The sequence below is a fragment of the Telmatherina bonti genome (genome assembly GCF_933228915.1).
Source record: "Telmatherina bonti genome assembly, chromosome: 12".
Taxonomy (NCBI): Eukaryota; Metazoa; Chordata; class Actinopteri; order Atheriniformes; family Telmatherinidae; genus Telmatherina; species Telmatherina bonti.
This window is the reverse complement of record NC_136610.1, coordinates 30,723,360-30,735,611: the sequence shown is the minus strand read 5'-3', so window position 1 is coordinate 30,735,611 and position 12,252 is coordinate 30,723,360. Positions and strand designations below refer to the sequence as shown.

The following is a 12,252-nucleotide window of genomic DNA, read 5'->3' as shown; positions in this document are numbered from 1 at the left end:
CAGGCGCAGTTATCCGCCTTGGCCTGATCAGCACCTGCTGCTAACTATAAACCCACCCACCCCTGTGAGGTACCCTACCCCAGCTCACACAGAAAAGCCAATGCCCAACCAAACCCCAGTCTGCAGAAGAAAAAAGATCTGGGCCACATCAGTAAGCGCTTTCCCCGATGCCAGCTCAGAGGGGTGGGGCAGAAATAGAGAAGAGGGTATTCAGGGATGTAATGTGTCTGACTGAGATCCTTCTACTTTTTCTATTCAAGTTTGATACATGGCAGTGCCTTTGACATTCTGGAGTTGCCCAGTCAGTGTGGCACTTGCAGACTTTTCTGTGTGGAGCTGTTCAATCCTGGATACACTCAATGAACGAGGTCTTGTCAACTCGGAGTCTTTTGCAGAGAGAGTTTGTTGGATGAGGGGCAGATATTGCAACACCGAGGAACTCAATGCTATTGGGAAAGCTTTATCAGTGGCCAAAGGTACAGTAGCTAACATTTTGTTTTTTTTCTTGCACAAAGAGCATTTCCTGCTATTCCAATCAGTTATATATGTGGACAGTACAGACTAAAATTATGCTCTTCTCAGGTCTAATTCAATATGTTGTCAGTCCAGATGATGATGTTAACTTTAAATCAGATTGAAAGCCAGTTTATTAATAATGTCTGAGACTATGATATTTTAAGCACATAGAGAATGTCTGTATATCAAGCAACTTAGGAGTTGCAGTTAAATTAAAGTAAATCTTGTTTTAATTTCAAACTGCTTTGCTTTAGCTTTTTCAGCAATAGTCTCACAGATGTTGCAGCTGTAAATATTCTCAGAAAATTTCATAATTGAATAATCAATTTTCTGATGGCAAGTGAATGAGACACAGATGATGTAGTTTCAGGTTTGAAATGCAAAAACATTTGATCTTCATCTAATACTGTAGCCTCCTGTTGGTATCAATGAATGAGCTGCACACCATCCAGGTGACCATATCTTATTTCTAGTGCAGGAACAAAGTCAAGAGCAGACTAAGGGAGCAGCCTGGACCGGCCACACTCAGCATTTGGAGATTGTGGACTAGCAATGGACAGCTGGACTCTCCAGGGGGACAGCTACTCCTTCCTGCGCAGTGCTCCCCGCACCTTCTCCCTTTGCCATCGTGACGGCACCCCTAACCACGTTGAAATCTACGACATTATCAACGTCCCATCTCAGCGCACTGCCATCTCTGAGACTACCTGCCTTTGTGACATTTTTGGGGACGACTGTGAGTCATCGTCCCTCTCAGGCAGCCCTGCTGCCGGGGCTTTTGTCCTTTCACAGAGAGAGGTGGACAGCATAGCTGCTGCATCACCTCCAGTGGATGAACTGAACGATTCCTCTGGCTCCTACCATACTGCACAGGGCTCCAGTGAGGGAGAGGAGGGCTTTGAAGATTCAGGAGAGAGGGTTTACAGCCTGGCTTTGCAAAAGGAACCCTCAGAGGAGAGGCAGTCGGAGGGTAAGGTGCTGAGCTCAGAACATCCGCAAGTTCATGTGGATAGTATCCCAAGTTTAACACCTAAGAGCAAATCACCAGAACTTCAGCTTAGTTCAATTAGCCCATTACCACAAGTCTTCTACAGTGGTGAGAGGACCCCCTCTCCTGGACATAGTAGCCCCAATACCCTCAGTCCAGAGGGAAGACTGTCATCTTTGTCTTCTTCCTCATTTGAAAAAAGACTTTCATCATCATCGCCTCATCCAAAACAAACCCATTCAGAATCTGAACCAAGAACAACGCCTTCATTTACAGACCGACAAAGCAGCCCCTCAAATCCATCTTTAACTCCGAGTCCTTCCTTCCCACAAGACCTGCTTGAGCCAACAGCTCGAAACTTAAATCCAAACGGCAGTCCCTTACCTGAGGTTACACGCTTTTCTCAGAGTTTTACAGATTCAGACTTTGAATCCAGAACCATCTTTTCACCTCTTTTACCTTCAGCCAGTGGTTTAAAAATAGAGTCTCATTCAGACAGAACAGTCTCAGTCTCCCCTGAGATCAGAAATACTCCTCCATATTCTGATCCAAAGTCGTCATCTCCTTTCCCCGAACTAAGAGGAAGGGTCTCCCTACCTGATCTATTTAGCAGAGGCTCCACACCTGACATAAAGGATTTGGTTCATACTCCTGAACTGAGTTCAGATCTCTCATCTTCAGGCAGAGACACTGCAACTACTCCGGAAAACCAAGACACAAGGTTATCAGCTGAACCGCATAGCACTGTTTCTACACCTGGGCCTCAATACACACCCCCATCTCCTGTCATTTCAATAGCAACATCTCCTGAGCTTGTGGGGTGCACTATTTCACCTGATTCAAGAAATACAAGTGCCTCACCTGTTGTACTCAGCCCTTCTCCAGCCAACACTGGGACAAGAAGTCCCTCTCCGGACGCTTCAGCTAAAATAAGAAACAACTTAATATTTTCTGAGATCAGGACCCAGGTGTTTTCACCTGTGGTTGATTATAGTTTATCTCCATCACCAGGAATAAGGGACAATAGCTCCCCCATAGAGTACAGGTACACTTCTCCTTCACCTGAGATAAGGATTATAGCATCATCACCTGAGGTCAGCAGGAAAGAGCAAACTTCTGGAGTGGAAATAACATCAGTCTCGCCTTTGTTAGAGCCTCCTGTTGGATCTGCATCACCAAGAAGCTTCACCTCCTCTCCTCATATCACAGGGATTTCTTACTCCGTTGTTCAGCCTGAGGACAGAGACAGTCCACCATTTCCCAAACTCTCTCATCCCTCCACCCCAGAGTTAGATCGGACCTTTGTGCCCTCTGAGGCAAGCAGAGACCGTATAAACAGCAGTACAGCAGAGTCACAAGAGTCACAGCTAATATCAGGCTTCCTAATCTCTGCAGCAACTCTCTTGCTTCAAACACCATCGCCTCAACTAAATCATCTCACCCCTTCACCAGAACCGAGATATCAAATCCTTTCATCTGACGAGCATCAAAGTCCTTCACCTCCATGTAGAAGTAGAGATCGATCTCCTGTTGTTCCATTTTCTGACCAGAGTTATCAACATTCGCCGTCAAACGTTCCTTTAGACAACTCCCTTTGTACACAGTCCGGCCATTCTGTCAGAAACACTCCCGACATTGAAACAGATTCTTTTTCTGTTAATATCATAGAAACACAGTCCCCAACACATCTGACAAAAAACAGCGAGTCATCCACATTAGACAGGAGAGAGAAGGACACTACTCCTGAAGTCATTAGCGTCTCACCAGTGGTGGCAGCCCATTCACCTATATCTGTCTCATCAGACAAAAGGATAGACAGCTCACTGATACAACAAACCAAAGTAAAAGACGAAGACGTAAAGGAAGAATATCCTCAAGATAAATTAAGAGTAGTTTCCTTCACTGAAGAAATACTTCAGCCCCCCTTCTATCAGGGAGAAAATACTTCTACAAATTCTCGAAGTGAAATCAAGTCACCTTCCTCTAATCCTATAGCTCCTAAGATCAAGAGTCCCAGCATCTCACCTGTCCACAAGGCTTCATCAAACCAAACTTTGCAGACACAGCAAAGCCTCCATCCTCATCCCACTTCTTATTTTCTGACTTCTGCCAACAGCATTTTTTCACCAGCATCAACCTGCACGCCTGTGAACTCGAGAAGACAGCTGTTAACCAGAGTTAGACGTGAAAACACAGAGAGGTTCACAGACGACATGCCCCACCATGTAAACAGGAGGCAGACTCCCTCTCCGCCTCTCACCAGGTTTACACCTGTCCACATCATAGCCCCTCAGAAACCATACAGACAGTGGCAGAACAGAAGCCGTAGCCCCTCTCAAGTTTTAGCATCCTCATCAAGCGCTCATTTAAAGAAGGCCGCGACAAATAGGGAAAGCCCAAATGATGACCCTGTTGACAATAATAGCCAACCCCATTGGGTTAGGCTAGGAAGGCAATTGGAGCTGGAGAGGGAAATGCCAGTGGAGCAGGAAAGAGATGTAGGTATGGAGAGGGAGAGAGAGAGGGAGATGGACAGAGAGCGAGAGAGGGAGGAGCGGGCTCCTGAAAGAGGGGAGGGGTGGCAGCGGGTCACCAGTTACAGAGGGGAACAGGTTGAGCTGTCATTCAGTGCCAGGAATAGAAAAGGACCTGTGAGTTGCAGTGCAGCTCCCACAAGTAGAGAGACACGTCAGGGACTGCCAGCAGTGCATTCCTATTCAGAGAGCTTGCTAGCGACAAGGCAGCTACAGCAACAACAGAATCTGCTTAGACTTGCTTCTCAACAAGACGGCAGGTGTGGAAGCGCCAGCAGACGACCTCAACCCCCTCCGCCTCAGAACAAGAGAAGCGCTCCTGGACGAGTTGCCACAAACAGGCCCTGTCAGAGTTCCGGCTCCAGCATGGGAAGCGAGCTTGATGAAGCAGACAATGAGGTGAAGTGGTTTACAGACTTGGCTTTCCGCAGCCTGTCAAGCCCTGAAGTAGATTACCTTGACATGTACAACTCCAGCCATCGTTCATCTACAAACATTTCTCAACCCTCCACCCAAGAGAGCCCAGCTGGGGTCAATGCTGCCTGGCCGACCTACGCTGACTTCAGGGGTTCTGCACCAAAGCTGGATCATGATGATCTCTCCTTTCAGCAACCATCTGCATACTACTCAGATGGTCTAGACCCTTCAAGGCGATATGAGTTGGGCAGCTTTGAATGCATCGATGTGGCTGTAGAAAGAGAAGATTACAGGAGGGCGAGAAAAGGAGTACCGAAGAGACAGATCCAGTTGAAAAGAAAGAATAATGGTGAAGGAAAGCAGGATGAGAGCAGTGAAAATAGCAGTCCTGGACTACCTGTGATGGTGGAATCACCCCCTAAAGAGAGTCACCCCAGAGGGGCTTTTCTGAGACAACACAGCACACCGGCGGCAATGCAAGAGTGTTTCCCTTCGGAGAGCAGCCCCGAGCCCAATAAACAAAAAGAAAGACAGTCCAAACTCCAGAAATCTGCTTCTATGGATGAGACATGCACCAAAACCAAGATGGCCTCATGCCTCATTAAGAGTGTGTTGTCCAAGAAGATGCAAAGCGTTGACAGGCAACCTGATGAGCAAGCATGTGAAGAAGTAATCCCCCCAACAGAGAGCACAGTGGCACCTCTTAAAGAGTCCCCTAAACCTGACTCATGGAATCAGAGGTCTGGTCTTCAGTCAGATTATGATCTTTCATCTGAAGGTCCTTTTGTAAAGGATGAACCAGGCACAAAAGATGAATTAAAGCCATCCAAAAGCCCTGGCATAAAATCTGGTAACAGGCCAAGCTCATCCAGCAGTTGCAGAAGTGTTACCTTCTCTCAGACTGACAGCGAAGAGGCCGATTCTCAAAGCAAGAGCACAACATCTTTAAGATCAGAGATTAAATCAGAATTAAAAGTCCCATTTGATAGTAAACACTCCCAGCCTGGATTACAGGAGAGTAAAAGCCACTTAATGGAGGAAAGTGACTCAGCAAATGCTACGTCACCTTCTTCCGGAAGAGCTAGTGCCGCACAGGTGAGGGTGACAAACAGAAATCAGGACTGTGAAAACAGAGAGGACCATAAACAACAGCGGCAAGGTGACCCTGGTGCCTACACATCTAAAACGCAGGAGATTACTCTCAAAGCTGTGGAGAAAAAGAAAGCCTCGCTAAATGTCTGTCTCACACCTGAGGCAGAAAACAAACCTGGACCCTTTTCACCAGATGTGCCTGCCAGAGAAAAAGAAGAGAAGCCTGAGACCGACATAGATGAGAAAACAGAGGAAGAACAGGAGAATAGCAGAGTGAAAGCCCCCATTCACAAAGTTAGAGATGTGAGAAGGCTAGTTAAAAATACTTATAACCTATCTTTCAAGGCGGCAAGTGCTGTAACGACATCAAATGAGAATGAAGAGAGGATGAAAAGTGAAAATGAGAAAAATAGAGATGAACCCACAACAAGAGAAGAGAGAGATGAGATGCAGGAGATAGGGAGGGAAGAGGCAAGAGAGGAGAGGGAAGAGGAGCTCCTGGGTGTGAGGAAAGAAGAGCAAAAAGAGGAAGCTAAAGATTCAGAGATGCTTAATCTACCTCCTCCTGCTAAGAGCAAATCAAATTCTCCGGGTCCACAGCCGATGCAAATAGAATACAAGGCTGTTTGCTGTAAAGATGATAAAAATAAAACGTCAAGCAACAAGAGAGATGAGGATGAAAAGCCCCAAGCCTCTCTGAGGTCTTCTCTGGAGGTAAACAGAGAAGCCAAGTCCTTGAATTTGAACACACCAGATTGCACAACAAGAGATCCAGCGACTCAGAGACTCTGTGAACATGATGTAAATATTACAGAAGAAACACAAAAAACAATGGCAGAAAGCTACAACGTGTCAGAAAGCGATGACAAACCTGTGGTGACACGGACAGACAGAAAACCCCCAATGCTAGGAAGCCTCCCTAAAATGCCCAGTAAGGAAAGAGAAGTGTCCACTGCTGTTGTGTTGATAAGAGAAAGGCCAAACAAAGCCAACATGTCTGCATCTCCAGCTCAGGAAGAGATTCCCGCCCCAGTCCAAACTCCTGATCCTGCTTCCCTTTCACCCGGACCCCCTACCCCCGGCAGTGTTGGGCACTCAGTTTCTATGTTATTAAAAGAGAAAGGCTACCAAGCTGACATTGGAGCAGTGGTGGGCAATAACCAAAACATTGCTGGAGGGAAAGGAGTTCCCTGTAAGCATGTGAACAGCCTGGAGATCCCCCTTCAGACCACCCCTTCTTCAGATGGAGCTTTGGCTGAGTCTAACAGGGAAATGACATTCTCTTCTTCATCTGCAACTTCAGGCCCATCAGCAGCTGACATCACAGACATCCCCAAAAAGCCAAGAGAAGAGGAGGGAGTTAGCACTAAGCCTCCAAGAAAAGAAACTGCAAAGCAAAGAGGCAATCTACAGGAGCAAACACCACCTTCCACCAAACAGAAAGACAACGGGGATTTTGAAGCAGTAAAAAGACTAGATCCAACTTTCCCCCCAAGATCCCCTGCAATAAGGAGATTCAAACCGCAGCCAATTGAGGTTAAATCCCTGTCCAAAGAATCACAGAAGCAAGAATTATCCACAAACTCTACAGGAAACCACAGGCCTCAAACTATTGAAGTGAAATCCATTGCTAAAAGCTCTCAAAAGCCAGCTGTGCCTCCAAAACCAAACTGCAAATTTAAACCTGCAGATTTAGGAACAATACCAAATGAAGTCCAGCGAGGGTTATCAAATGGAAAACCACAAGGTGAAGAGAGGCCTCAAACTATTGTGGTAAGCTCCCCCACAATTTATAGGAAAATTTCCAATGAGTCTGTATCATCCTCAAACTATTCAAGGAAACTAGCTGTGTCAACAATGTCCAGCCTCAAACCTCCACCTCACAAAACAACAACCACAACCATCCCCAGTTTCTCAAACCAGCCGTCATCTTCATCAGACACAGAGGAAGCTGCTGATAGAGGACAGCCACAACAATCTGCTGCCTCTCCTCAGAGCTCCAGACATGCACAAAAGCCTGCATTTTTGGCAACATCAGCCACTGGTTTTGGTGTATCCCCGCCTTCAGGTCCAATTTCTGATCCAAAACCAGCCCAAATCCCAGGACCCAGTGAAACCAGCCAACCAGTTCTTATGGATCCAGACAGCCAACTGCAGCATCCCAGGGTGGTATACCCTCAGGAGCAAGCTATGCCTGTTACGGCAAACATTGCAAAACAAACCACTGCTGTTTCCACAACACAAGTACCAAGATACACAAATCAGCGGAGCCACAGATCTGTCTCCAGTGAGCATGCCCAAAGAACAGATGAACTACATTTTTATGCCTCAGATGACCCTCCAAGCTATGATGAAAGAGAGAGCTTCAGTCCGTTGCTGCTCCCAGATTTGGCTCCCATGAGGCAAAATTGTTATCAACCCTCATCTCGCCATCCTCCCTGCTCCTGCACAGCTGGCTGTCCATCTCATCCTGTTCTTGCCCCTCCACACCATCACCGCAGCCCCCATAATCTTACCCCACCTGCTCCACCACACTCACCAGGCCAAGCACTACCTTACCCAGTAACCCAGCCCCCTCTCCGCCCCTATCAGTGCAGACCTGAACCTCAGCCAATGAGTCATCAACCAGGCTCTCCCAAATCAAGCCCTCTTGGTCTTAACCACCCACCTTCTATGTATCAGCCTCTCCACCAGTCTGGTCCCTGCCCTCCCGTCCCTTCACTCATGCAGGCCTGCTCTACTGATCGCCCTATGCAGCCAAACCAGCACATTGACCCTCGAAGGCCCCCTGTGCACAGATCTCCTCATCAGCAGCCACCAAGTATTGCTGCAGCTCCTTACAGTGATCCTGGTCACAGTCACTCTCCAGGCCTTCCTTCAATGGATCCTCAGTACCTGTGTGGCCCTCAAAGCATGGGGCCTTCCTATGGGTCTGAATATGGGGGTGACAGCTCCAGTTTGTACTCAGAAAGTAGCTATGGACAAACACCACGCAGAGTGCTCCTGGATCCTGAAACAGGGAAATATTTTTACATTGAGGTGCCTGTACAACCACTGAGGAAAATGTTGTTTGACCCAGAGACTGGTCAGTATGTGGAAGTCCTTATCCCACAGCAAGCAATGTCGCATTCAGGTCTGTATCCTCCATCCGCAGCCCCCTTCCCTCCTCTCCATAGCCCCAACATGTACGCCCCTGCTCCGCAGTACATGCCCTGTGCAGCTCCCCCTCCTTTAGCCCACCCCCAGGCTCAGCCTCAGCCACCCCGATATCCTGAGGCTTCTGCTGCAGCAACAATGCACTCAAACGGGCCTGGAGTCAGATATAGGAATGCCTCAGGACCGGGGTCCAAGCCAGAGCCCCAAAATCATCCACCACTGGACCACAGCTACCTGGAGAGCATGTATTATGTCCCCACAGGGATGAATGCAAGCCCAAATCCCACTCCACCTGACTATTACCACAAACATCCTCCTAACTTACCACCAGCAGGGGGGAAAAGGTCCTGAAATAGAGGGTAGAGGCCGCCTTCCTGGAGCCTGTTGGGTTTAAAATACACTGTGTATAAAGGGAGTTTCTAATGTTAGCCTGTAATGTTATTTGAGTTTTAACATTGCAACTGAAGACAGCAATTCTTTGGTTGTTGTGTATTTGCTGCTGCTATATTCTTTGCTTAGCTGTTTTCACTAAATAGTTCTTACAGGTTAACAGCATTTCAAATAAAAGTAAGCAGGTGTTTTTTATTAGGTGTTCTTATGACTATTACCTACAATTTTTTATATAGGATACAAGAATGATACTGTAATGTCTAAAAAGAGGCACAGACACTATACATTTGTTGGTTTACTGATTTACTAATGTTTGTACTTTCTCAACAAATAACAAACCAAAAAAACTTGAAAATCCTGTTTTAAAAGAACATCATATTTATTTTATTAATGTATATTAATGAATGATTGAATGATCATGATCATTGACACGTTGCAACAATGGCAATAAAAACTTTGAATATGCATTGCTCTTTTTTCATACTTTCTTGTCTAATCATTTGATAAATTTAGACATTTTTAAACATGTTGCATTGAAGCTATTGTAATATCTACTTGTGTAAGATTTTTTTTAATTATTTTTTTTTTACACAATGTCATTCTGGCTGTGTTGCCTTCTATTTTATAAATACAGATAATTTAAAGTGTAAGAATTATATATTGCATTATTCAGGAAAAGCATTTTTGTACCTTTAAATCTTCTGAAATTATTTGTAGCATACTACATCAATGCATTCAATTTATACAAATACAAGACTACAATGCAGAGTATAATAAAGGTTAAGCTTTAGTGGTCATTAAAATGCTTATTTTCAATCTGATTGGTACAGCAAAACCACTTCAAATGAGTGAATATTTTTATCCATGCTCCTCATCAAATAAATAAACTAAAAGCAAACACATTAAATAAGCACTACTTCTCTTTGCCTTTAGACAGTGACTATAACAGTAAATGCAAACTGTGATGCATGAAAGCCCTAGTTTGAGGTATAGAGTAAGATAAAGTAAAAAATGACACAGAGTATGTTTTGTTTTTTTTAAAGTGGTAATGACTATTAACGCAAGTGAAATATAAAACTAGTTCTCTACAGGTTGCTGTCACTGTTAAATCAATAAAGGCGTCGTGTACAAATGTCACCACTAGATGGCGCCAAAGACCAGCGCCCCACAGGAAGCTGCTTTTGAAGTTACATGATCAACATTCATTTACCTTTTGTAAGAGGATCCAGCCACAGTTAGACAGTTTAATGACCTCTCTCTTAAAACCTGCCCCTGTAAACTGCGTCTGGAGGCAAACTCGCAAGTGGCTCCGCTTTGTTTAATGTGGCAGGCAGTAAATTTAATGATCTGTGATGGGCTTTAGTGTGTTGGTAATGTGCAGGCTTGTTTGAATGAAATCTCCCCGGAAGATTGTCCACACTCACTTGTAGAGATGATACATCAGCACTAGCTGCTAAAATGTATTAAAAATCCATTTTCAGCCCTTGTTTAAAGAAACCTTTACATCCATGTGTGTTTAATGCACACTGAGCCGGAGGAAGGATCTTGTGATGCTAATTTGACTAGAAAGACTCTGGTATATCACAGCTGCTTGCTTGAAGTCACTAGAGAGGATACTGATCCTGTCTAATTATGGCATGAGTTTTAAGATGTGACAATAAAACTAATCAGTTTTGTAATCACTGCATGCTGCAATGGACTGGCGAGATGTCCAGGGTGTACCCCGCCTTTCGCCCAGAGACTGCTGGGATAGGCTCCTGCCTCCCTGCGACCCTGAATTGGATTAAGGGGTTGGGAAAATGAATGAATCACTGCACGACAAAGTTATAACGCTGATAAATCATTCACAAAAAAGCAAACATTGATCCAGACTCTTCTCTTTCATCTTCTTCTGTCTGAATGTTAAATATTTAAGTTTATTGCCATGGTGTATTGTCACATACCCTGGATAACGATTAGAGACACACCTAAGCAGCTTTAGCTTTTGTGAGTTTTATATATATATATATATATATATATATATATATATATATATATATATATATATATATATATATATATATATATATATATATATATACATACATGTATATATATATATAGCTTTTATTTACATATATATACATATATATATATATACATATACATATACATATATATATACATATATATATGTATATATATATATATATATATATATATATATATATATATATATATATATATACACATGTATGTATATATATATATATATATATATATATATATATATATATATATATATATATATATATATATATATATATATATATATATATATATTTTATTTTATTTTTTTATTTTTTTTTTTTTATTTTTATTTTATTTTTTTTACTACAGCCAAGTACTGAGGCTGTCAGCCCATTAACAAAAGGTTTGGAAAACACTGGAATTCTATATAACATTTAACACAGTTGTCCACACACATTCTCCACATGGTCTTTGGCTGCACTGCATCCCAATCAAACACACAAGACAGACACCATGACATCATTAGTAGGGCTCCGGGTTTTTCCAGTGTCTGTTATTGTTATGGTCTTTGACCGCTTTGCTACACAACCTGCAGAAGTTCCATCATCCTTGTCACACCCAGGAATGTGTGGGTGAGTTTGACCCCAAAGGAACTTTTGATGTGGACCCACAGGACGGCTGAGAGGAAAAGTCCTCTCTGCATTGTCCGATATCAGGAATGTTGAAAAAAGAAAGAGAAAAAAGTGTGGGTGGCATGGGTCTGGTGGCTGGATAAGAGTTCTGAGTGATGATAAATTGTTTGGAATAAAATGTGTAATGTACTTCCTGACTTTTTTTTCCCTGAGGTGCCTCCTACATTTGCAGATAGAGATTAGTTGTCAGTAGCTATTCTTACTAAGAGCAAGAGCATCATTGATCCAGACAGATGTAAAGACATAGTTCCAGTTTGTCTATGAACATTAGTAAACATCTGTGATGCCTATCAGAGCCCAGAAATTGGATAATGAGATTATGTCTGATGTGTCTGGCTGGAGACATTTATAATGACTTGAGTTGAGTTTAAAAAGACTGTGTCATACACTATGAGGACATGTCTTGCTGCTGTTTCTGTCCTGTCAGCCTCAAACACCAATTTCCCTTCAGCTTGCT

The 12,252-nt window shown here is 43.8% G+C and overlaps 1 protein-coding gene across 2 annotated transcripts; it reads left to right on the top strand.

The window, feature by feature from the left end:
- The first annotated feature begins 237 nt into the window (after window positions 1-237).
- Window positions 238-9,558, top strand: LOC306763199 (uncharacterized protein). 2 transcript variants are annotated; one of them, XM_079249944.1, is made up of 2 exons: window positions 238-476; window positions 995-9,558. In XM_079249944.1, the coding sequence occupies exon 2, from the start codon at window positions 1,069-1,071 to the stop codon at window positions 9,052-9,054; it is 7,986 nt and encodes a 2,661-aa protein (XP_079106070.1). In that variant the 5' UTR covers window positions 238-476; window positions 995-1,068; the 3' UTR covers window positions 9,055-9,558. The 2 variants fall into 2 exon arrangements, with proteins under 2 accessions (XP_079106070.1, XP_079106069.1); XM_079249943.1 differs by having other exon boundaries at window positions 990-9,558.
- Window positions 9,559-12,252: the final 2,694 nt, after the last annotated feature.

Coding starts and splice junctions, on each gene's coding strand:
- LOC306763199 (XM_079249944.1), top strand. CDS start 1,069: ATGGACAGCTGGACTCTCCAGGGGGACAGCTACTCCTTCCTGCGCAGT.